This window comes from Cebus imitator, unplaced genomic scaffold (genome assembly GCF_001604975.1).
Source record: "Cebus imitator isolate Cc_AM_T3 unplaced genomic scaffold, Cebus_imitator-1.0 Scaffold0, whole genome shotgun sequence".
NCBI classification, from domain to species: Eukaryota; Metazoa; Chordata; class Mammalia; order Primates; family Cebidae; genus Cebus; species Cebus imitator.
In genome coordinates, this window is record NW_016107315.1 from 18653849 (window position 1) to 18679408 (window position 25560).

The 25560-nt window shown below is 46.7% G+C and overlaps 3 protein-coding genes across 9 annotated transcripts in view; 1 reads left to right on the forward strand and 2 right to left on the reverse strand.

The window, feature by feature from the left end:
* The window catches only part of FOXRED1 (FAD dependent oxidoreductase domain containing 1), a 9999-nt gene extending 2268 nt beyond the window's left edge, over nucleotides 1-7731 (reverse strand). The window contains exons 1-9 of one of the 2 annotated variants that reach the window (XM_017526965.2): nucleotides 7305-7412; nucleotides 5481-5489; nucleotides 4666-4886; nucleotides 3243-3353; nucleotides 2868-2986; nucleotides 1297-1391; nucleotides 891-992; nucleotides 448-524; nucleotides 99-259 (exon numbers count right to left, since the gene is read on the reverse strand). In XM_017526965.2, the coding sequence (XP_017382454.2) occupies nucleotides 99-259; nucleotides 448-524; nucleotides 891-992; nucleotides 1297-1391; nucleotides 2868-2893 (461 nt within the window). In that variant the 5' untranslated portion in view covers nucleotides 2894-2986; nucleotides 3243-3353; nucleotides 4666-4886; nucleotides 5481-5489; nucleotides 7305-7412. The other variant, XM_017527091.2, reaches the window with a different exon arrangement.
* A 33-nt stretch (nucleotides 7732-7764) lies between these two features.
* Nucleotides 7765-13762, forward strand: SRPRA (SRP receptor subunit alpha). Its single transcript, XM_017526878.2, has 14 exons — nucleotides 7765-8031; nucleotides 8632-8715; nucleotides 9011-9174; nucleotides 9363-9523; nucleotides 9786-9945; nucleotides 10079-10232; nucleotides 10432-10523; nucleotides 10629-10747; nucleotides 10885-10971; nucleotides 11264-11436; nucleotides 11532-11745; nucleotides 12153-12316; nucleotides 12408-12506; nucleotides 12653-13762. Exons 1-14 carry the CDS (start codon nucleotides 7915-7917, stop codon nucleotides 12779-12781), a joined length of 1917 nt encoding a protein of 638 aa, XP_017382367.1. The 5' UTR covers nucleotides 7765-7914; the 3' UTR covers nucleotides 12782-13762.
* A 270-nt stretch (nucleotides 13763-14032) lies between these two features.
* FAM118B (family with sequence similarity 118 member B) overlaps nucleotides 14033-25560 on the reverse strand; it is a 54069-nt gene continuing 42541 nt past the window's right edge. For 2 of the 6 annotated variants that reach the window (XM_017527246.2, XM_037736277.1), the window contains 4 exons: nucleotides 24625-24753; nucleotides 21268-21607; nucleotides 15506-15565; nucleotides 14033-14562 (listed from right to left, as the gene is read on the reverse strand). In XM_017527246.2, the coding sequence (XP_017382735.1) occupies nucleotides 14549-14562; nucleotides 15506-15565; nucleotides 21268-21607; nucleotides 24625-24753 (543 nt within the window). In that variant the 3' untranslated portion in view covers nucleotides 14033-14548. The remainder of the gene's footprint in view (nucleotides 14563-15505; nucleotides 15566-21267; nucleotides 21608-24624; nucleotides 24754-25560) is intronic. The other 4 variants (XM_017527522.2, XM_017527470.2, XM_017527383.2 and 1 more) reach the window with 4 other exon arrangements.

Sequence of the window (25560 nt, forward strand, 5' to 3'; positions counted from 1 at the left end):
ACACACACACACACACACACACACACACGCACTTATCTAACTTTGATGTCATTTTTCTTTATCTCACCAAACTCCTCAACTGCCCAGAGGGCAGTTACCTTTTCCTCGGCTCCACAGGTAGCTTGGTGCCCTGCAGGGTGTCAGGCGGCCCCTTCCCAATACCAGCCAGTGCTGCGACTTGTGCAGACCAGGCTCCAGCTGCATTGATCACTATGGAGCATTCCACAGGCTGGTATTCCAGGCTGTTGTCCATCTTCACCTGCAGGCACCAGAGGGTGAGGGGTGGGAAGGCCTGGACCACATACCAGGCACCCGGAGAGAGGCACTGCTTCCTGAGCCTTAGTTTCCTCAGACTGGAAAGTGGGTCAAAGAAGACCAAAACAAGGAGAGTCACTACCTTTCCCATCCCTCCATTTTGGTAAGGACATCGCCAGACTAGAGACTTACGTGGACTTCATAGATCCTTTTCAATTTCACCTCTTTCTGATTTTTGGTCATCATGTGGCTAGATGAAGAGACAAAACCTGCAGAGAAGAAAATGAAAAATAGGCCTTGGAGGCCCCGAAGAGGAAGGAAATGGGGATTTCACTGGTTTCTTAAGGAAAGAAAGCTGGAAGGATGGGAGCTTTCCCATAGACACTGAAGCGAACAGAGATGAAGGAACTGGCATGAGCTTGGCCACACTCTGATAGGACAGTGCTGAGGTGAAATCATCAAGCAGATCACAAGTCACAATACCGCTCAGTGAGGAGCTTGGGTCAGGACGCCTAGGACCTGCCCTCAGGGGAGACCCCTTTCCCTCTCCAGCTCTTGCTTAGCCTGTGAGTGAGAAGAGAAGACCTAGTTGAGGCCTATGCCCTGGTCGCTAAAGGAAACAAGCTCAGACTCACGTGTCACCTCTCCCTGGCAGAAAACGACTCCCATGGACTGGACCTTTCGCCGAAGCCCCTGGAGCAGACACCAGGGGTCAAACCAACCTTCGTCCTCCATCCCTGTGATAAGAAAAAGAGAACTCACAAAGAGGGATGAAGACTCCTGCTCTCTGATTGTATTTCCTGTGCCCCCAACCCCTCTCTAGGGCTTATAAGCCGGGGAAGGTCATCTTGACCAACTGAACCACAGAGACAAAGCCTGCTGAAGGACAGGGAACTAGCACGGCCCAGGGCAGTCCCCGTGATACAGGAGGGAAGTGTTCTTCCTTCAGCTTGGCTGTGGGGTACCGAGACTCCCAACCTGTAGCACCCCTTAGTCTCTATCTTCGGGAAAAAAGTTGTCCCCTCTGCAAGCAAGTCTCACCATAAGACGCCAAAGCCACTCCCTCTGTGTTTATCCAGGGAAACTTGTTCCGAAGCTGATCAGGAGACATCAGACAAACTTTGGCTCCCTCCTGCCTGAGATAAATGTGTGGGTCGGTGTATGTGTGTAGAGAGGGGAATGTGCAGAAGGGTGAAGCATGAACCCCAGCTCCACAAGTGGGGAGTCCAGCTCACTCATGCCACTTCTCTAACCCAAACACCCCTATTTTTCCTCATTGCCTAGTGGCTGAAGACCAAGCCTCCTAGTCAGCCTCTTTAGCTTATGATTATCTTTTCTTCCCTACACCCGCTTCATCTCCCTGTCTCCCTTCAGCACACAGAGCTTCCTATCCTGGTCTATTCCATGACTTTTTTTTTTTTAATTGAGTCTGGCTCTGTTGCCCAGGCTGGCGTGCAGTGGTGCCATCTTGGCTCACTGCAACCTCCTCCTCCCAGGTTCAAGTGATTCTCCTACCTCAGCCTCCTGAGTAGCTGGGATTACAGGCACGTGTCACCACACTCAGCTAATTTTAGCATTTTTTGTAGAGAGAATGTTTCACCATGTTGGCCAGGCTGGTCTCGAACTCCTGACCTCAGGTGATCCACCTGCCTTGACCTCCCAAAGTGCTGGGATTACAGGCATGAGATACTGCACCCAGCCTATTCCATGAACTTTCACGATAAGGTGGTAACTTGTTCCCTCCACTCCTGAGTAGTTCCACTTCCTCTTCACTCCTTGCACAATCCTGTTCATGAGCACAGATATCTCCTCTGGGACACTGTCCCCCAAAGGCAGCATAGCAGAGGCACCAACAGAACACTCACAAGCCAGACTACTGGCTTCAAATAAAATCCCACTGCCACCACTAACTAGCACCTCATGTTTCCTCATATGTATAGTGGGGGTGTTCTGATGATTAAACGAGTTAATATCTGTACAGCATTTAGGATATTAATTGATGACACTGTGAGACTTGAGTGTTTGTTAAATAAACATAAAAATAAAGCCTCCGGCCACATTGCATCGCAAAGATGCCCACCCTCACCTGATTATGAGAATCATTTAGAGCAGGGGTTGCCAAATCTGACCTGCTGCCTGTTTTTGTAAATGGGCCACACTCTTTCATTTCTACTTTTGTCTATGGCTGCTTTCATGCTGTGATAGCAGACTGGTTGCAATGAAGACTGTACGGCCAGCAAAGCCTAAAATATTTACTATCTGGCCCTTTACAGAAAAAGTTTGCTAACTCCTGACTTAAGGTTCTTGTTAAAAACCCAGACTTGTGGGGTCCTTCCCTAGAGATTCTGGCTTATTAGGTCTGGGATGTATTCCAGGTGGTTTTCATGATCTGATAAACTAGGAAGCACCTGGCAGTGTTTTGTCCATATCCGTGGTATGGCACTCCCATGGGGTATTGCAGGTCTCTGTGTGTATTTTCTTCCTGACACACTGAGCTCCTAGACTGCAGGGATCTGTCTTGTCAACTCCACCTTCTCAGTTCCTAACCTGGTACAGGAGTCACCAAACACCTTTGGCCGCAAAGCAGCTGAGAGTCTGTTCCAGGCACCCACCTCTGCATTTTCACGTTGTTCTCCATGGCTGCAGCATTCTTTTCTGAAGCCAGCCAGAGGTAGCCTAAGGGGTTGAACTGGAGGTCCAGGGGAGGGGCATCGACTACAGCCAGGTGCTCCTGTGTGCAGAGAGAAGCTCCTGAAAGAGGCTGACTTAAGGATACCAGGGAGAGTTTTCCTGCCTTCTTCCCCCACAGCTCCTGGGGCTCAGGGCCCCAGACCTTGAGGCACCACCACTAGGAAGAAAGGCCAGGGCCCCCACTCCTATTGCCTGACCCATTCCTGCTCTCTGGCTACCTTGCTAGCTGGGCTGCTCCTCCCTCTGGGCTAAAGGAGGGGTTACCAGCCCAAGATCCCAAATATCACTGCACCTACATTGATGTTCCGTAGAAAGCTGGCTGAAAAGAGGGAGAGTTGGATGTTCTCAGGCAATGAGAACTGCTGATGAATCCCACCCAGTGAGAGCGCACTGGAGGCCCGTGAATACTGTGGAAAAACAAGAAAAGTTGAGGTAGACCAGTACCCTATCACGTGAATAGGGCACTGCAATGAAAGATTCGAGCTACACACCTAAAGTTTAAGGGGAGTCCTATTTGCAAGTCTGTAATTTAAGAGGAGTTGAGGTGCATAGACCCATGTGTAAATCAACTTGAAGACAACAGTGTTTAAAATCGGATGTGCACAGCAGAGAGGGTCAGTCATCTGGCAAGAGCTGACACAGTGGTACAAAACAGTAATGGTCTGGAAGGAAGTCCAAGGGCAGGGGACTAACATTTGATCTACCATTTGGAAAATGAAAGCTTATGATTGACGTAGAGTAGCAAGGCTTGTGGCTAGCTGGCAATGCAAACAGGAACATCTAAAGTGCAAAAACCAGCCAAGTGGTGACTCATGCCTGTAATCCCAGCACTTTGGGAGGCCAAGGTGGGTGGATTGCTTGAGCTCAGGAATCTGAGACCAGCCTGGGCAACATGGCAAAAACCCATCACTACAAAAAATACTGAAATTATCCAGGTATGGTGGTACACGCCTGTGGTCCCAGCTACTCGAGAGGAGGACCACTTGAGCCTGAGAGGTGGAGGCTGCACTGCACTCCAGCCTGGGCAACAGAGCGAGACCCTGTCTCAAAATAAATAAATAAAATAAAACGCAAAAACCTCAAAAGTAATGGGGCCTAACAGAAGCAACTTGAGGGCCAGGCATGGTGGCTCATGCCTGTTATCCCAGCACTTTGGGAAGCTGAGGTGGGCAGATCACTTGAGGTCAGGAGTTCAAGACCAGCCTAGGCAACACAGTGAAACCCTGTCTCTACTAAAAATACAAAAAATAGCTGGGCATCATGGTGTGTGCCTGTAATCTCAGCTACTTGGGAGGCTGAGGCAAGAGAATCACTTGAATCTTGGAGGTGGAAGTTGAAGTGAGCTGAGATCATGCCACTGCACTCTAGCCTGGGTGACAGAGCAAGACTCTGTCTCAAAAAAAAAAAAAAAAAAAAAAAAATTGAGACAACTATAGCTTGAATGTAAGCTCTTGTGACCACAGCTGTGAGATCTCGAAAAATCCAGTATTGTGATATCTGCTTTCAAAAGCACAAACCTTGTTGCCGTGCTTCCTGGTTTGACCGAGGAAGATCCTGCGACAATTTCATAACAAGGTCCAAAGCATAATCTCTGCCCTTTGTATTCCCCAAGATTGAGGTCTTTCCCCTCCTCTCCTTCCCCTGTCCCTAAGAGTCCTTAATAGAATGCGAGTCATCTTTTTTGCCCCACTCCTGACTCTGCCCTATCCTGGACCTCACCGTGAGGTCCCGTTCCACCACCAGCACCCGAAGAGCACCTCGCTGCTTCTCCAGCTTCTTCAGCCAATAGGCCACAGACAGGCCAAGTACCCCACCTCCTATGATCACCACATCCGCGTGGTCGGGGGGCAGGTGGCTGCTGTCATACAGTGGAAGCAAGGACGTTCCAGGCAGCGCTGACTGGATCTTCTTCTTAATCTCAGACAACTTCTCCTCCCAGTCTGTGGGATGTAGTCAGGGTCAGAGGGCCATATGTTTCCTTCCCACATGGTGGGGGCGGGGGGAGGGGGTTGGAGGATGGGCATAGGAAAAAGTGGGCTAAACAGATACAAGTCGGCAGTCCCCACTGTCATTGTGTCTCATAAGGTCACCTTGCACCCAATAGTGTTGCCAGTTTTCTGAACGGTCCACATGCCATCAGTCTCCCGTTCGATGTACTGTGCCAAGCACTGCAAGATTCAACTTCCTAAAATTAATTTTCTACATTTACCTCCTGCATAGACATCTCCTGATTCCAGCTCACATACTCAACTGCACTGTCATCCCCACTTAGATCTTCCAGGTTTCTGGACCAAGAGGCCCTGGCACACTCCAAGTCACAGTATCCTCTGAAGCATGGCACCTCTAAGTGGCACCTTATCCTGACTATCCATCACCACCACCAAACCTACATTTTTTTTTTTTTTTAAAGATGGGGTTTCACCATGATGTCCAGGCTGGTCTTGAACTCCTGACCTCAAGTGATCCACCCACCTCGGCCTCCCAAAGTGCTAGGGTTACAGGCGTGAGCCACTGCGCCCGGCCCTGAAACCTACATTTATATCCTATCTATAATCAAGTCCTGAGGACTGGCTTCCAAATAACTCCTCAATCTGTCCCCTTTCTTTCGCTGCCACCGTCATCCTAGGCCAAGCCACTATCACCTCTCAACTGGACAAATGCAAAAGCATCCTAACTGTTCCCACTGACCCCACCCCCTGCAGCAAACATTTTTACAATATAGCTAGAAATATCTTTTATTTTCTTTTTGAGATAGAGTCTTGCTCTGTCGCCAGGCTGGAGTGCACTGGTGCAATCTTGGCACACTGCAACCTCCACCTCCCAGGTTCAAGCGAGTCTCCTGCCTCAGCCACTCCAGGAGCTGGGATTACAGGTGCACACCACCACACCCGGCTAATTTTTATATTTTTAGTAGAGACAGGGTTTCACCATGTTGGCCAGGATGGTCTTGATCTCTTGACCTTGTGATCCGCCCGCCTTGGCCTCCCAAAGTGCTGGGATTACAGGCGTGAGCCACTGCACCTGGCCAGAAATTTGTTTTCAAAACACAAATTTAATCACAAATGCTCTCACTTAAAATCCTCCAACAGGTTTCCATTACTCTAAAGACCAAAGTCCAAAGCCTTAAACAGGGCCTGTAAGGTACTGCACAATCTGACTCCTGTTCCTCTTGTCCTCCCCTACACTCTAGCCCCTTGAGTTCCTTGATGGCACCTTATTTCCTCCCACCACAGGAAACCTACACGTGACCTCTCTGCTTTGAAACTGTGTCCACTTCCTTGCCTAGTTAATTCCTTGCTCAAGAAAGCCTTTCTTGATGCCCTAGACCAGGTCAAACTCTATATGATCTCTTGGACACAACTGCAACTTTGAGTTTGTGATTGCTACATACTCTAAAATCCATAAGTGGGGAGGCTGTGTTTACCTTCACTGAATCTCCAGCCTCTCTCAACACCTGGCATATTCTAAGCACTCAGTAAGTACCTTAAAAAAATGAATCCCTTTGCCATTTCATATCTCACTCAAACTCTCCTCAGCAGCATTGGAATCCTTCTTTGGTCTGGCCTTAGCTTACCTGTCCACACTACATTTCATGTTACTACTCACACTATCTATTTAGGTGGCTTTTGCTAGTTCCTTGCATAAAAACAGTATTTTTCTCCTAATCTGCACTCAGTTCTTCACAGACTGGAACACACACCTTTCTTAAGCCAGTAAACATTCTTCAAGGCTGATCTCAGTTCCCACCTGCTCCATGTACTTCTACAGTTATGCTAGCTAGCAGTGCGGGAATTTCACTCTGTCACCCAGGCTGGAGTGCAATGGTGCGATCTTGGCTCACGGCAATCTTCGCCTTCTGGGTTCAAGCAATTCTCCTGCCTCAGCCTCCCGAGTAGTTGGGATTACAGGAGCCCACCACCACACCCAGCTAATTTTTGTATTTTTAGTAGAGACGGTGTTCTATCCTGTTGGCCAGGCTGGTCGCAAACTCCTGACCTCAGGTGATCCACCCGCCTCAATCTCCCAAAGGGCTGGGATTACAGGCGTGAGCCACCATGCCCAGCCTCTATCCAGACTTGAACTGGTCTATTGTCTATTGAAATTTTCCCTCTCTAGATAAACTCTAGCCGTCTTCCAGGATATTCACTGAATCCCGTCTTCTCTTCTCTTCACTCCTTCACCGCCACGGCACTAAGTACACTATCGCGGGCAAGACTTAATGCACATCTGTGCCACCTATGAATCAGTCTGACTGTAAGCCGAGGTGGAGAATAACGTGGGACATGTCACCTGAGAAGGATGGCCTTGGGAGCCATACACCTGCCCAGCCCCTAAAAGCTCTGGTAGGCAAGCTTATCCCCTTCCCCAAGCCGACCCAGTGTCCTGCCAGTGCGGGGCACGGTTCCGTGTCCCGAAGGGCACACAGCGGGAGGTTGGGGGCACCCCAGATCCACAATACCCTCTGTCGTCCTCAACTTTACCCAGAGAAAAGCCTCCTCTGAGCGTGCCTGGCCTCCGGGTGAAGCGGCCCCGGCGCACGCCGAGCGACAGAACCCTCGGAAGCATGGCCCTTCTGAGTGCGGACACCCTGAGAGAGGCACCGCTGCCTCGCAATCAACCCAGCCGTCACTGCGGCGCGCCAAACGCCATTCAGACGAGCGCGCCAATTGGCCAGCGGCCCCTCCGGGTTCCGCCCCCCCGACGCTATAGGTGGCTATCTCCCTGTGACCTTTCCGGGAGCCCCACCCAGGCCCGCTCCCACCCACCATTGGCGAGCCTTGTGATACGTCAGTGCTGCGCGCCTTCGGGCGGAGATGGGGAGGGCACCCGGCGTTCTGAGCGGAAGTGCAGTTGAGCCGGTTTCCGGGGCCGCTGGTGTGACGTGTCCCGCGCTTGGCGCAGCAGGAAGCGGCGGCGATCGCGGCCTGAGTTCCCGGCGCCGGCCCCAGCTCCTCTGCCGCTGCCGCCATGCTCGACTTCTTCACCATTTTCTCCAAGGGCGGGCTTGTGCTCTGGTGCTTTCAGGGCGTGAGCGACTCATGCACCGGGCCCGTTAACGCGTTGATTCGTTCTGTGCTGCTGCAGGTACCGCCCCCGCGGGATCAGAACTCCAGGCTCTTCTTCCCTGACCCGGTCCATGGTCCCCTTGGACTCTGTTCCGCGCCTCCTCCCATCCTCCCCGCCCACCTCAAACTGGCCACTCACGCGTAACCCGGACTCCGCTTCGTTTTCCTGCCCCCTTCAGACTACCCCGCAACTTAGTGACAGCCCCCACCTCTGGTGTCTGGACTCTAGCCGAATTCTGGCTCCTTTGGGATTTCCCTCCTCTCCCTCTGTTTACCCTCAGCAGCTTGTTTTTGTTGTTTCGAGGCTAGGTGAAATAACAGATGGGAAAACACCATTACAAAACTAAATGGTGTATAGCCGCTAGTAATCTGATTTATATGACTGTTGCCCTTTTGGCTCCCATGTGTCTTCCTCTCTCTCACGTCTTTCCCCTAACTTGTTATCTTCTTTTCTTTCTGGTGGAATGTCAGAGAGAAGTGCCCCAGCATCCTCTTGTCTTGGGGACAGACTTGAATTTGGGGGAAATGTATGCTTCTTTCCCAAAGGTAATCCAAACCCAGGGCCCAAACCTGGGTTTTCTGGGGATAGTCTGAACACTGAGACATACTCTTTTTCCAGGAGCGGGGAGGTAACAACTCCTTCACCCATGAGGCACTCACACTCAAGTATAAATTGGACAACCAGTTTGAGCTGGTGTTTGTGGTAAGTGGGGTGTTGTAGAGGGACAATGATTACATTCTTAGCATAGTCCTGATTATTAAGAGAACTCGGATTAATTGCAGCCGGTGTATATGATGATGTAACCCAGCAAACTAGAAAGGTAGATGGGGGGAAACAGCAGCTGCTGGGCCCAGGCAGGGAGCTTGGCTGCCTCTCACGACAGGGAAACCAGCCAGGTGGCTGAACCTCTCTCTGAAAGCCAGTGTTGAGTTGGCTTCTCTCCATTCTAGGCTGGCATGTAAGCAGATCTGTTGGCTTTGTGTCTTCTCCTAAACAGGTTGGTTTTCAAAAGATCCTGACACTGACGTACGTAGACAAATTGATAGATGACGTGCACCGGCTGTTTCGGGACAAGTACCGCACAGAGATCCAACAGCAAAGTGCTTTAAGTTTACTGAATGGCACTTTTGATTTCCGAAATGACTTCCTGCGTCTCCTTCGGTGAGAGGCCTGCCTTCTCTAAATCAGTTTATTTCCATGAAGGTGGCTCAAGGGTGGTAAATGGGTGTGTTAAAAGACATTCCTAATTTGCTACCCAGTTCTTCTTGGGTGTGAAAGTCCTTTCTCTGGACTGTTATTTTTCCTCCTGCACGAGGCAGAAAAGCAAACCATTCTGTTTTGTTGTTTAGTGAAGCAGAGGAGAGCAGTAAGATCCGTGCTCCCACTACCATGAAGAAATTTGAAGATTCTGAAAAGGCCAAGAAACCTGCAAGGTCCATGATTGAGACACGGGGGGAAAAGCCCAAGGAAAAAGCAAAGAATAGCAAAAAAAAGGGGGCCAAGAAGGAAGGTGAGTTTGAGTTCTTTGGACGTACTGGGACATGAAGGGCATTAACACGGTGCTAAGGACTCAGGTGGTCTTTCTTCTGTCATTGCTTGTCTCCTTCTCACTCAAATGCTCACCATCCTATAATCCCCAAGCCTTGTGAACCCTAAGATGTTTGGTCCAAATTTCCTTTGAACAATTTGGAAGACTTTTAGCCATTGTCTAGTGGTTGGGATTGGTCTTTTTTTTTTTTTTTTTTTTCCTTCAGTGAGTTTTTCTCTAACAGGTTCTGATGGTCCTTTGGCTACCAGCAAAGCAGTCCCTGCAGAAAAGTCAGGTCTCCAAGTGGGTCCTGAGAACGGAGTAGAACTTTCCAAAGAGGAGCTGATCCGCAGGAAGCGAGAGGAGTTCATTCAGAAGCATGGGAGGGGTATGGAGAAGTCCAAGTGAGCACTCTTTCTCCAGTAGGCTCAAAATACTCTTATCTAGACACGATGGGTACGAGGGAATTCTAATCTCTGGCTCATGTTTCCTTTCCTACTTCTCCACCATAACCTTTTGTTCTATAACCTGTTGCAGCAAGTCCACCAAGTCAGATGCCCCAAAGGAGAAGGGCAAAAAAGCACCCCGGGTGTGGGAACTAGGTGGCTCTGCTAACAAAGAAGTCTTGGATTACAGTACTCCCACCACCAATGGAACCCCTGAGGCTGCCTTGTCTGAGGACATCAACTTGGTAAGAGGCAACAGGGGTCAAAGTGAAGGTTATCTTTAATAAGAAATTGGAAGTAGAGAGCGGGAAGGTGATACCTGAGTTTGAGTGAGGCATAACTTATACTTGGAGCTTCCTCAAATGAAAGAGATAGAGCAATGTGGACTTCTTCCTCAGGAACCTTGGTGTTCCTGACCCCATCTCCTTTCCCCCTATCTTCCAGATTCGAGGGACTGGGCCTGGGAGGCAGCTTCAGGATCTGGACTGCAGCAGCTCTGATGATGAAGGGGCTGCTCAAAACTCCACCAAACCTAGGTAGGGAAATTTCAGGTGGGGGGTGGTATATGCATCTGCAGAACTGGTAAGATACAGCTCCTGCCTACTGGCTTGATGTGTATTTGTGATCTCCTGTTTCTGCAGTGCTACCAAGGGAACACTGGGTGGCATGTTTGGAATGCTGAAGGGCCTTGTGGGTTCAAAGAGCTTGAGTCGTGAAGACATGGAATCTGTGCTGGACAAGATGCGCGATCATCTCATTGGTAAGTTCTGAGGACAGGGCTGACTCATGTTCACACGTGCAGTAGTTAAGAGCAGAAACACCTAGTGTTTCTCACCTGTACCATAAAGGTTGGTTATTGCTGACATAGAACTGACATACCTATCCCCCTCTCCTCAGCTAAGAACGTGGCTGCAGACATTGCTGTCCAGCTCTGTGAATCTGTTGCCAACAAGTTGGAAGGGAAGGTGATGGGGACATTCAGCAGTAAGTACCTCCGTAAGCAAGAAAGTGCTTATGGGTACCAAGAGGTTAAGTGCATAGAGTTTCATTCTTACTAGGTATGTGACTTTTGGCAAATTCCTTAATCTCTGTAACCTAGATTTTAAGGGTTATTGAGAGGATTAAATGAGTTAGTCCTTGTAATGTGCATCTGTTCTGGATTTCTGGGACAAGATTCTAATATTATCCTAGTCCCCTTAGCTCAGAAAGGTGTTAGGCATTTTTGAGAGCCTTCCTTGGGTTTCACAGCTGCAACCTTCTCCACCTCCCCTTTCAGCGGTGACTTCCACAGTAAAGCAAGCCCTTCAGGAGTCGTTGGTGCAGATTCTGCAGCCACAGCGTCGTGTAGACATGCTCCGGGACATCATGGATGCCCAGCGTCGCCAGCGCCCTTATGTCGTCACTTTCTGCGGCGTTAATGGGGTGGGGAAATCTACTAATCTTGCCAAGGTCAGTGCAGCTCCCCAGCCTGTCACCGATATTTCTGTATTTCTCATGTCTCAAAATCCTGGCTTTAGGTGACTTTTCTCACTTCTTTTTCACAGATTTCCTTCTGGTTGTTAGAGAATGGCTTCAGTGTCCTCATTGCTGCCTGTGACACATTTCGTGCCGGGGCTGTGGAGCAGCTGCGTACACACACCCGGCGTTTGAGTGCCCTACACCCTCCTGAGAAGCATGCTGGCCGCACCATGGTGCAGTTGTTTGAAAAGGGCTATGGCAAGGATGCTGCTGGCATTGCCATGGAAGCCATTGCCTTTGGTATAGTACACGGGAAGTTCGGGGGCTTATTTGGGGTCACTTTTCCTCCTTGGGTTCTCGGAACTTGGAGAGGATCAGGCTTGTGTTCCTACAGACTCGCTGCTCAATTACACGAAATAGATCAGTTACTTGCCATGCTCTGCTTTTGGGTAGTATGTGTAGTTGCAGGCAAAGCTAATATGCCCTAACCAAAGAAACCTGAATTTGGTCACTTTTATCCTGTTGCCTTCCTTTTCCTGAATATGTTTGGTGTTGGCCAAGCATACATACAGTCAAGTTTTTCTCACTTTACCTTGGAACCAAATCCAGAGCCCAAGACTGTGAACAGGTAGACTTAATAGAGCCAAACTAGGACTTTTTGAGAGGGGCAGTCCAGGTGTTCAGAGTTGACCACTTTCTTTCTCTAGCACGTAACCAAGGCTTTGATGTGGTGCTGGTGGACACGGCGGGCCGCATGCAAGACAATGCCCCTCTGATGACTGCCCTGGCCAAACTCATTACTGTCAATACACCTGACTTGGTGCTGTTTGTAGGAGAAGCCTTAGTAGGCAATGAAGCCGTGGACCAGCTGGTGAGAGTGTGGGCCCAGTTCCCTTTACAACCTAATAAGCTTTGGTCAATTTAGATGGTTCGTATACTTCTATCACCTTTCTTCTTTCCAGGTCAAGTTCAACAGAGCCTTGGCTGACCACTCTATGGCCCAAACACCTCGGCTCATTGATGGCATTGTTCTTACCAAATTTGATACCATTGATGACAAGGTAAACGTGAGACTGGAGGGTGGAATGAGCATCCTTCACAAAGGAGCTGAGGCTGCAAGGAAACCTTGGCTCCAGCACTTCCTTTTCCTAAGAGGGTGAGTGAAAAGTGGGCTTGTGTTGACTGGCTGTCCTCCTTCTCCACTTAGGTGGGAGCTGCTATTTCTATGACGTACATCACAAGCAAACCCATCGTCTTTGTGGGCACCGGCCAGACCTACTGTGACCTACGCAGTCTCAATGCCAAGGCTGTGGTGGCTGCCCTCATGAAGGCTTAACGTGGCTCTTGCCTAATACCAAATCGCCGCTTTCCCCACAAGCCCTTCTTCCTGTATCAAGAATGTGCTTTAGAGTATGTGAGCAACTTGTCTTCAGTGTAGTGCAAAGGCAGAGTGAAGGGGCTTGTGGCTCCTTCTCATTCTACTCCCCATTCAGCACAGCTGCCATCTGCAAGGAGGGCCTAATCATGTTACAATCATTGCCCACTGACCCTCACCCAGTGGGTCTCCCCCTTCCTACTCAGGCACCCCCTTCACTCTGCCTACAGACTTAGTCTCATTACAGCTTTGACCAATGGTTGGAACCCAACACCAGAGCTTTGCTAATAATTACTGTGGTCAAGAGCCATCTGAGCCTAATGAGTCCCAGTTGCATTAGGTTAAGAGACTCTTTTAGAGCCAGCGCCAGGTCTTGAATGGCACCTCTCCCTAGGATACACAGCCTGCAGGTCCCTGGGACCTGGATGACACCCGCCTCACTGTGGCAGTGTATTGCCTGTTAATTGCTGCTAATTCTAATTCTGATGATGACTGCTACTCCATTGTTTACCCCAAAGCATCTGCTAGGCTGGAGTGATTTGTTACAAATGAGCAAAAGATGAGTCCCTGCTTCCCTCAGAAATAAAGGAGCTGAGCTGCAGGGTTGCATTGGGTTCCTCGGCCTTCAAACTCTTCCCACTCCCAAAATCCAGAAGTAAGCTTTGCATGTTCCCCTTCCTGGGAGGAAACCAATTGTCAGAAGGGTATATGTTGCCTCCCTCCCCCTCATCCTTCACTTCCTAAGCAGTCCTGGCTTTTCCTCATCACTCTCCTCTACAGTGCCTGGTAGACAAGTGCTACATTGAAGAATACAAACCTCTTGTTAAGACTTGTCCTGTCGCTTGGTATTACAGATGTGCTATTAGTGCAATAAGGTGACGGCTGTCTGCTCAGAGAAATACATAATTTATATAAGAAAATAAATTTCATAAATAAATTCCCTTTTAGGTCTTGGAGTTCTTTTATACGGGATTCAAACTGAAATTCCATAACACACCAACTATAGTTCTAAGGCTTATTTATGGTCAGAAGGACAATAGAGCAGAAGTTGGTAATAGGGAATCAGGTAAGTAAACAGTTGTCCTGAGAATGAGATCAGTCCACCCCAAGGTGAAAGATCGGAACTTTTAAAATTTGAGTTATTAAAATTAAGCTTGTTAGTACCTTGATGCAAGAGAGTTTTCTACAATGACTCTAAAAGTAGAGCCAGGGTCCTGGCAAGTAAATGAACAAGCTTTTAATACAGCTCAGTTACGTAAAATACTGTACACTGTAAAAGATCTAGAAAACTAGAGCTTCAAGTCATGTTTTTAAAAAAGCCATTAAGCTTAATTGAAAAACCCATTATAGAGTACAAAACTGCAACAAGAGCCACGGTGAGTCCATGGCGTGTAGACCCCAAGTCCTTCATGCAGAGCTGCAGCCAGTCAGTGGAGGTACCACATTAGTGTGCTGTGGACACAAGCATGTCCAGCCCGGGGAGTGGGTCGGGAGCTGCATTTGGGTCCTGCTGTCACTTGTATTCTTGAACAGGCAACAGAATATCAAGAACCAGGTGGCATGAAGGATTACACTGGAACATTCCCCTCCTGTTCTACCCCACCCTTCAACCTCTGGCTATTGGTACTTTCTGGGAGCTGTGTTGGCTTCTTGTAAGTTTACTTTTTAAACACCGTCCATGGTAGGGCCCAACAGCTTGGTCTAACGGTGGTGATTTCTCTAGCTTGCTCATGTACTACAGCCTGTGGGGAGAAAGAAAAGAGAACAAAATGAAGTTTCACAAAACAGGTTTATGCATTGGAAGCTTCAGCTATTTAAGTCAATCCTAACCCTTCAGAGGGCAAGACAGGAGATTCTAGGAATCTTGTAATATATTTAAAATTTTATTTTTTGTCACCCAGGCTCAAGTGCAGTGGCACAATCATAGCTCACTGTAGCCTTGAACTCCTGGGCTCAAGCAATTCTCTCACCTCAGCCTCCTGAGTAGCTGGGACTACAGACACACACCATCACACCTGGCAGTTAAAAAATTTTTTTTTGTAGAAATGGTGTCTCGTTATGATGCTCAGGCTAGTTTCAAACTCCTGGGCTCAAGCAGTCCTCCTACCTTGGCCTCCCAAAGTGCAGGGGTTATAGGCCTGAGCCACCATACCCAGCAGCACTTTTTTTTTTTTTTTTTTTGGAGACGGAGTTTCACTCTTGTTACCCAGGCTGGAGTGCAATGGCGCGATCTCGGCTCACCGCAACCTCCGCCTCCTGGGTTCAGGCAATTCTCCTGCCTCAGCCTCCTGAGTAGCTGGGATTACAGGCATGCGCCACCATGCCCAGCTAATTTTTTGTATTTTTCAGTAGAGACGGGGTTTCACCATGTTGACCAGGATGGTCTCGATCTCTTGACCTCGTGATCCACCCGCCTCGGCCTCCCAAAGTGCTAGGATTACAAGCGTGAGCCACCGCGCCCGGCCCCCAGCAGCACTTTTTTAAAAAATTAACTGATTATTTCACTAGATTGTAATAGACTAGATAGGAAAAGATAGAATCCTTAATGAGTAGGAGAGGAAAATTATTCTCTATAGTGTTTTTTTAAATTTGGCAATGTGAGGTCCAAAGTAACATTCTCTATAGTCTTAGCCAAGTCCTAGAAAGACTGCTACAGAGTGATTAATAGAATAGGAAACAGTATACCTCTGATTTCACTGTGTGCTGCAGATGAGCCATTTAGCTGACCTTCTCTCACCATCCCTGCTAAATAGAGGACATCAACATCAGACATTAGACTGAAAAGCTAAAACTTAATAGCAAAAAGAAAACTAAAGGGAGATGAGGATATATGGTATGACTGAAAAGCATGGCATTTAGAAATGAAACAGTCATTGGGAAGATGAGGAGGCAGAGAGGATAAACTGGAGTAGTCTTTAGACTTGCATTACCTAACAGGGAAGCAGCGAGTTTCCTTAGTGCACTACAACTGCTTATAGACAAAACATTTTCCATATAGGCAACATGTGTCTGCTGTCCCTAAGCAGTCTAGAGAGCCAAGTTTAGGTAAAAATTCAGTCTCAACAGAGATGGGCAAATGGCACGTGAATGAGCAAATTCAAATAGAAGAGTGAAAAGGACCAGAATACTCCCACAGTATAAAACATGGTAGCACTAGCCATATGCAGCTACTTAGTTTCAAATTAAATTAAAAATTCCATTCCTCAGTCACACTAGCCACATTTCAAGTGTGCAGCAGCCTCATGTGGCTCCTGGCTATGACACTGGACAGTGAAGATTATACAATATTCTTATGACTGCAGAAAATTCTGTTGGATAACACTGGCATAGATAATAGTTCACAAAAAGTAAAAAAACAACACATGGAAGAAAATAATCATTAGACATATGGTCAATTAGAGTATGAACATGCATGGTACTCAAATATACAAATTGGTATTGCCCTCGTAGAAACCAATTTAGCAATATTTATCAATCACTAAAATGTTCATGGTGTTTGACCTGATTACACTGAGAACGCATCCCAAGGAAATTACTGGAAAAACTGAAGGGATACAGATGTTATTCTCACAACATTACTTACAATACAAAAACTGGTAAAAAAGAAAAAAAATCAGAAATGGCCTAACAGGAATAATTAGGTAAACTCTTAACACCCATACTGGAATATAAAAGTAAATTAAAATAGTGGTTATAAAGATAGAAATGTAGGAAAATGTACCATCCACTACTGAGTTAAAAGGACCAAAACTGTATACTTTGTTTACAACTATGAGAAAATACATGGGGAAAACATCAGAAATGTACGAAGGCCAGGGACCGTGGCTCACACTTGTTTTTTTTTTTTTTTTTTTTGAGACAGAGTTGCACTCTTGCTACCCAGGCTGGAGTGCAATGGCGCGATCTCGGCTCACCGCAACCTCCGCCCTCCTGGGCTCAGGCAATTCTCCTGCCTCAACCTCCTGAGTAGCGGGGATTACAGGCACGTGCCACCATGCCCAGCTAATTTTTTGTGTTTTTAGTAGAGACGGGGTTTCACCATGTTGACCAGGATAGTCTCGATCTCTTGACTTCGTGATCCACCCGCCTCGGCCTCCCAAAGTGCTGGGATTACAGGCGTGAGCCACCGGCCCGGCCTCGTGGCTCACACTTGTTTTTTTTTTTTTTTTTTTTTGAGACGGAGTTTCACTCTTGTTACCCAGGCTGGAGTGCAATGGCGCGATCTCGGCTCACCGCAACCTCCGCCTCCTGGGCTCAGGCAATTCTCCTGCCTCAACCTCCTGAGTAGCGGGGATTACAGGCACGTGCCACCATGCCCAGCTAATGTTTTTTTGTATTTTTAGTAGAGACAGGGTTTCACCATGTTGACCAGGATAGTCTCGATCTCTTGACTTCGTGATCCACCCGCCTCGGCCTCCCAAAGTGCTGGGATTACAGGCGTGAGCCACCGGCCCGGCCTCGTGGCTCACACTTGTAATCCCAGAACTTTGGGAGGCTGAGGCGGGAGGGTTGTTTGAGCTTAGGAGACTGAGACCAGCCTGGGCAATATGGTAAAACCCCATCTCTAGAAAAAATACAAAAATTAGCTGGGCATCGTGGTATGTGCCTTTAGTCTCAGCTAGTCGGGAGGCTGAGGTGGGAGGATCACTTGACCCTGGGGAGGTCAAAGCTGTGATAAGCCATGACTGTGCCATTGCACTGCAGCCTGGGTGAAAGAGCAAGACCTTGTCTCAAAAAAAAAAAAAAAAAAAAAAAAAAAAAAAAAAAGGCTGGGAGGGGTGGCTTATGCCTGTAATCCCAGCACTTTGGGAGGCTGAGGCAGGCAGATCACCTGAGGTCAGAAGTTCAAGACCAGCCTGGCCAACATGGCAAAATCCCATCTCTACTAAAAATACAAAAAATTAGCCAGGTGTGGTGGCCGGCGCCTGTAATCACAGCTATTTGGGAGGCTGAGGTGGGAGAATCACTTGAACCCAGGAGGCGGAGGTTGCAGTAAGCCGAGATCGTGCCACTGCACTCCAGCCTAGGTGACAGAGCCAGACTGCCTGAAAAAAAAAAAAAAAGTAGCAAAACGACTGCTTGTAAGGTAATGGATTGTAAGAATTATTTTTCTTCGTCCCATGGCTTGATTTTTCCAAAATATGTGTAACTACATACTATAGAATCCTTTGAAGACAAATTCCACTATGCAAAAGTGAGTACACAGCATGATGCCAGGCACATAGCAAACACTCAGTGTAAAAAACAAAACAACAGCCAAAGAGACCTGTAACCTCTTATTAGTCTATATCTACAGAGACTGATAACATTATGTAAGGGTGAAAGGTAGGCCTGACTTGTTTCAAAATGAAAGTAGGTTTTAACTTGAAACTGTTCTACTACATTTCACATGACAAACTCAGCTGACCATTCTCATAAAGCACTCCGGCCATGTTGAAAATCCTTGGTTTTTTTAAAGACAGAGAACACCTTAATGACAGATACTTTAGGGAAAGCTTCCTACTTTGGTAGGAAGCCTTCATAGCTAATAACAGAATCTGTGCCATTCCCCAATAGCAGTTAAGGTTCCTCAGAGGAATCTTAGTGCACGAAGGAACCTTACTGCTTGGTGATGCAACAGTCTAAAGACATATTTTGCTAAGATTTAGTGCAACAGAAACAGTTATCCAGAGAGATTTTGCTGTTTTAAATTTTAGCATCTTTCCTCAGAATATAGAATCAAAGGAAATATGTAGAACTTGGATATGTATCTCTTGTTAACGAAAACAGAACATGTGCAACAGAAAAGCCTACTCAAAGTCTCAAGTGTGGGCAAACAGCAGCAGAAGAGTCTAGAACACTGCAGGACGCCAGAAAAACTCATTTCCAACAAAGAACAGTGAATAGTTTTCACAAAAGAGGCTTCTTCACATAGTGATGGCTTTAAAAAATCTTGTTCCAGGCCGGGCGCGGTGGCTCAAGCCTGTAATCCCAGCACTTTGGGAGGCCGAGGCGGGTGGATCACGAGGTCAAGAGATCAAGACCATCCTGGTCGACAGGGTGAAACCCCGTCTCTACTAAAAACTACAAAAAATTAGCTGGGCATGGTGGTGCGTGCCTGTAATCCCAGCTACTCAGGAGGCTAAGGCAGGAGAATTGCCTGAACCCAGGAGATGGAGGTTGCGGTGAGCCGAGATCGCGCCATTGCACTCCAGCCTGGGTAACAAGAGTGAAACTCCGTCTCAAAAAAAAAAAAAAAAAAAAAGGAAACCCCCTCAAAAAAAAAAAAAAAAAAAAAAAATCTTGTTCCATCAAAGCATAGCCATGGAAGAAGCTGTGTGATTTTTCATTACAGGAGAATTCTACTTGAAGTAATCTGATTAAGAATCTGGGGATGATTTGATTTGCACTTCTCCTGGGGATGACAGGAAAACTTTATGTTTATTAAATTACCTGTATGCTATTTATTTTAGAAACAGGGTCTTGCTTTATTGCCCAGGCTATAGTACAGTGATGGAATCATAGCTCACTGCAGACTCCAACTCCTGGGCTCAAGTGATCCTCCTACCTCAGCCTCCCAAGCAACTAGACTACAGGTGTGTGCTACTACACCTGGCTAATTTTTTGCAGAGACAGGGTGTCGTTATGTTGCTGACGCTGGTCTTGAACTCCTGACCTCAAGTAATCCTCCCACCTGGGGCTCCCAAAGTGTTGGGATTATAGGCACCACACCAGGCCAAACTGTCTGTACTTCTTCCCTCCTAAGATGAATTCAGGTTGACAATGAAAATACTTACATAAGTTTTCAGGAAATATTCTGTGTACAACAGCAGTTTTTTCAGAATTGGATGGATGATTCAGATTAACCATACACTGAAGCCTGGCTTTATTCAATGTGAGGTTTTGAAAAATAATTCTTCAGTTTAGCTGATACCAAAAATGTCTGTGTTTTGTGGAGTTACTGGGGATTTGCCTGCAGCTACTAATCATCTTGTTTTTTTTGGGGGTGGGGTGGGGGGGGGACACGGAGTCTCCCTCCATCGCTGAGGCTGGAGAACAATGGCATGATCTTGGCTCACTGTAATCTCCACCTCCTGAGCTCAAGCAATTATCCTGCCTCAGCCTCCAAAGTAGTAGGGACTAGAGGCACGTGCCACCATGCCTTGCAATATTTTTTATTTTCAGTAGAGGCGGGGTTTCACCATGTTGGCCAGGCTGATCTCATCCTGACCTCAGGTGATCCCCCCACTTTGGCCTCCCAAAGTGCTGGGATTATAGGCGTCAGCCACCTCACCTGGCCAATTTTTTGTATTTTAGTAGAGACGGTGTTTCACCGTGTTGCCCAGGCTGGTCTTGAATTCCTGAGCTCAGGCAATCTGCCCACCTAAGCCTCCCAAAGTGCTGGGATTACAGGCATGGGCCACTGCACGCAGCCCAGCTGAATCTTTAATCACCATTTTGTTCTTTATTATCAGAATGTGGAGGTAAAATACCAAGTGAATGATACCCCTGTCCTCTGACATGAATACCACCATTACCCATTTCCAAATAACATTGCTAAAAGTTAGTTTTCTGTTTATAAAGATAATACATAATCATTATAGAAGATGCCAACACAGAAACAAACAAATCAACACTTAACTCCTACTACATAAAGATAGCCAGTTAATTTAGCATTCCAGATATATTTCTACACGCACCAAACAAAATAAACCTACAATTCTATATAAATGTAGCTGGCCACAGTGTTTACAACCTGCTTTTTCTTCCTTTACTCATAAGACTCTGACATTTTTTAATGGCAATGAAAACATTTTCCCCTTTATGGCTTCATTGTATTTCATCAATTAAATACATATTGGCACATCTGTAAAATCTCTCTACTAACTTTAGGTTCCTTCCAATTTTTTGCCACTACATTCAATGGAGATTACATTCCCACACATGCATCCTTGTACAACTGTGTGATTGTGCAATCATCCACTATCTTGTTCTAAGAAATTTCTTCTAGGATTAATTGTATTGAATTGATTTCTAGGTCAAAGATTTGAAAATTTTTGCTACATACTCCAAATTTATAGTCATAGAAGTTGTACTAAGTTTACCTTTCCGCAAATACTCCATGAATAAATTAATTTTCTCACAGCCTTAGCCAAAACTGGGTGATTTTTCTTCTCTATCTTGTAATCTAAATTCGAACTGCATTTCACTGGTAACTAGTGAGGCTGAACATCTTTATATTTTCTTCATTCTTCCTGTCTATATTGAACTGCTTGAGCATTCTTTTTTGGTCTATTTTCCCATAATCCAAATGGCATTTTAGTCTAACCTGAAGACTGTGACCTCCTTTACAAGTTGATCAGTCATTATATTCTCAACTTGGCAAGAACTTTTTTGCTCATTACAAATCACAAAAGGCTGAAGAGCTGTTACTCTCTGATTCCCCTTAGCTTCAAAATGCATCTTACCTGATCTACCCCTTGTGGAGATCTCACATGTCAGTCGCTTGAAATATTCTGGCAGATCAGCATAGTCATCTCCATAGGAGATGACTTTAATCCCCTTGTCCAGCATGTTTTCTCGAAGCTTTTTGAACTCATCTACGTCTCCTCTCCGAACCAGCATGAAATGTTCTAGGTCAGATTTATGCTTGACGGCCTCCAGGAAAAGGGCCTGGAAAGTGGTGTCATCCACAGTCCAGCCACAGCCCAGGAAAAGAAATGACTTGTTTTCGTAGAGTTTCTGAATCTCTCTCTTGAAGGAAAAGATACAACATATTGACATTGTGAAGATACACACAAGGCAGGTCTGAAACAAGAAGGTCAGTGCTACACTGAGCAGACTGTGATGACCAATTCACCAAGACTTAAGTGGGTTGATAGGTCCCATCAAGGAGTGTGATCTCTTGCTTATTGCTATAACGTGATGATTGGTCTAAAATTTTATCTTTACCTGCCATTCTTCTGTAGGCTCTCTAATCAGGGTTTCACAGAGCTGGTATTGGTGTACTGGTCCAGTAGTTTATTTTTTACTTTTTTTTTTTTTTTTTTTTGAGACGGAGTTTCACTCTTGTTACCCAGGCTGGAGTGCAATGGCGCGATCTCGGCTCACCGCAACCTCTGCCTCCTGGGTTCAGGCAATTCTCCTGCCTCAGCCTCCTGAGTAGCTGGGATTACAGGCACGCACCACCATGCCCAGCTAATGTTTTGTATTTTTAGTAGAGATGGGGTTTCACCATGTTGACCAGGATGGTCTCGATCTCTTGACCTCGTGATCCACCCGCCTCGGCCTCCCAAAGTGCTGGGATTACAGGCTTGAGCCACCGCTCCCGGCCTTATTTTTTACTTTTTACATATTTTTTCGAGATGGAAGCTCACTCTGTCATCTAGGCTGGAGTGTAGTGGTGCGATCTTGGCTTACTGCAACCTCCACCTTCACCTCCCCACTTCAAGCAATTCTCATGCCACAGCCTCCTGAGTGGCTGGGATTACAGGCATACACCACCATACCCAGCTAATTTTAGCATGTTTACTAGAGTTGGGGTTTCGCCATGTTGGCCAGGCTGGTCTGGAACTCCTGACCTCAAGTGATCCATCTGCCTCAGCCTCCCAAAAGTGCTGGGATTACAGGTGTGAGCTACTGCACCTGGCCAGTAGTTTACTTATTTTATTTTATTTTTGAGACAGAGTTTTGCTCTGTCACCCAGGCTGGAGTGCAGTGCCATGGTCTTGGCTCACTGCAACCTCCACCTCCTGGGTTCAAGCGATTCTCCTGCCTCAGCCTCCCAAGTAGCTTGGGATTACAGGTACCTGCCAGAACACCTGGCTAATTTTTGTATTTTTAGTTGAGATGGAGTTTCACCATGTTGGTCAGGCTGGTCTTGAACTCCTGACCTCAAGTGACCCACCCTCCTTAGCCTCCCAAAGTGCTGGGATTACAGGCATAAGCCACCATACCTGGACTACTTTTTTTAGATTTATGTGTTCAGAGGTCATTAGGCAAAGAGCAGGTCTTCATATATCTTACTCCTTCCATTTCTGGGCCATATTTGCCTTTTTTGTCTTAAAAACTGAACCGTGAATCACCAGAGAAGATAATTCCATCACTGGATTTGCTCAAGCAAAGGTGTCTGATACTTAGATACACACACTTTGTGTGTGTACATATATGTATACACACACACACACAAACCATAGAAATGACTTTTTCTAAGGTATCAATGTCTGAGATGGATGCTGTTGCAGCAGATGCTGGGAAAGAATGGGTTAAAAAAAAAAAAGTCCCTTGTGCTTTAGACAATACATTTTCTTGGTCTATGTTTTGCCTCATCATGTAAAGATGCTATTATTCTATGTGACCCAGTCCTGAAAATAGCATACAAGATTCTCAGAACTGGGGGCTAGTGAATACTTCTGGTTTGAACATGTTTATCTGAAAAGTCAAAAATGTGCATCCCAAAAGATCAATAAGCTTTTCACAAAATATAAATGTGAGTAAGTATGGTTAATTCAATATAAACCCATTGCCATTTATACAAAATCTCTTTAGAATGTATACTCTAGGCTGGGTGCGGCGGTTCACATCTGTAATCCCAGCACTTTGGGAGGCCAGGGTGGGAAGATCACGAGGTCAGAAGATCGAGACCAACCTGCCTAATATGGTGAAACCCTGTCTCTACTAAAAATACAAAAAACTAGCTGGGCATGGTGGCATGCGCCTGTAGTCCCAGCTACTCGGGAGGCTGAGGCAGGAGAATTGCTTGAACCTGGGAGGCGGAGGTTGCAGTGAGCCGAGACAGAGCGAGACTCCATCTCTAAAAATAAAAATAAATAGAATGTACGCTCTAGTAGTGGTTGGTTTGTAAGAAACTGCCTCAATTATTTCTGGCATAGAGAGAGCTATTAATAAACCAAATGGGCAGGCGTGGTGGCTCACGCCTGTAATCCCAGCACTTTGGGAGGCTGAGGTGGGCGGATTACAAGGTCAAGAGATAGAGACCATCCTGGCCAACATGGTGAAACCCTGTCTCTACTAAAAATACAAAAATTAGCTGGGCATGGTGGTGCCCGCCTGTAATCCCAACTACTTAGGAGGCTGAGGCAGGAGAATTGCTTGAACCCAGGAGGCAGAGTTTGCAGTAAGCCGAGATCGTGCCATTGCACTCCATCCTGGGCAACAGAGCAAGACTCCATTTCGAAAAATAAAACAAATAAACCAAACGATCCAAATGATGATAAAGGGTACTAATGTATCCTTTGTATGTGAAGATGATGCCAATGATGGCAGGCCATCTGCTGATTATCAATTAAGTACAAACAGGGATCATGGGGTTTGACACCTTAAGAGAACTTCTACATTTCCTAGGATAGCATGCGCACCCACAAGTTAAGCACAGGAAGAATGTCTAACTTTCCAGTTTCTTTCCTTTTTTAGAGACAGGGTCTTGCTGTCACCCAAGCTGGAGTGCAGTGGCTCCAGTCACAGCTCACTACAGCCTTAAATTCCTAGTCTTAAGTGATCCTCCTGCCTCAGCCTCCCAAGTAGCTGGGACAGTGTACACCATGATGCCTAGCTAATTTTATTTTTTGTAAAGACAGAGCCTTGCTATGTCGCCCAGGCTGGTCTCGAACTCCTGGCCTCAAGCGATCCTCTCCCCTTGGCCTCCCAAAAAGTACTAGGATTATAGGCATGAGCCATTGCTCCTAGCCCCTGATCTTCTGTTTTCACTTAATGAAAAGAAGATGTTCCCCTTTAAGACCTATGGCACATTTAGAGAGACTTCCCAGGAAGGAGTTCCTGAGACCAGCAAGATCAGCCCCACTCACCATGACTTCAGTGTTCCTCAGTACGTTCTGATATCCCGCTGGATGAAGGACAATGCCACTAGGGTTGGTGTAGACTCCATGAATATGCAACACGCTCAGCTTCCGCTTCTCCTGAGCCCACTCTAGGACCTGCACAACACACATATAGCCCAACCAGCTTGGCAGGGCTGAGCACTTGTTTAAAGGTCACAATGGGCAAGAGGCTGTTTTGAAGACTAGAATTCTGATGTAACTCTCTAGCTTCATGATATAGGATAAGAATGCAAAAGCTGATGTAGTCTAAGTTTCCACTTCAGGAATGACTGTCAAGAATGACGGCAGCAGATCTGGTGATTTCTCTTTGAAAGTAACAATCAAAAATTAGAATTTGTCATCATTTGCAGAAACAACAGGGACCCTTTGCACTGGTGACATGCATGAGAGCTATGGACAACTGCTTCAGTGTTCGCCCCAGAAAATCAAGCCTCTGCATCCAGGCCCTTGTGTGGCCCCTCACTGCAGTGACTCCAGGCTAACCACATGGCTTGCTTTTAGCCAATGGGTACCAGCAAACATACACAGGCAGAAGCTTGGTAAGTGTTGGCACAAGAAGTCTTACTTCTCTTGTGTTACTTTTAGAATCCAACTGCCATGTGAAGAAACTGAAGAAGCCTGGCCTGGCCAACTGCTTGCACTGACAGACATAGAAGTATGGTCCTCTTATATCACTCAGCCCTAGTGCGGCCATCAGATGTCTGCAGGTATGTGAACAGGCTGCAAAAATCAGCAGAAGAAATGCCGGCTGAATCACTGAGCCCAGTTCAAATTGCTAATGTACTTTATTATGGTGAGATAAGATATTTATTATTATAAGCCACAAAATCTCAGGGCCATTACTTGTACAGCAAGAGGTAAGTGACAAAAAATCATTTCAGTCACCTCGGAGGAACCTAAAAG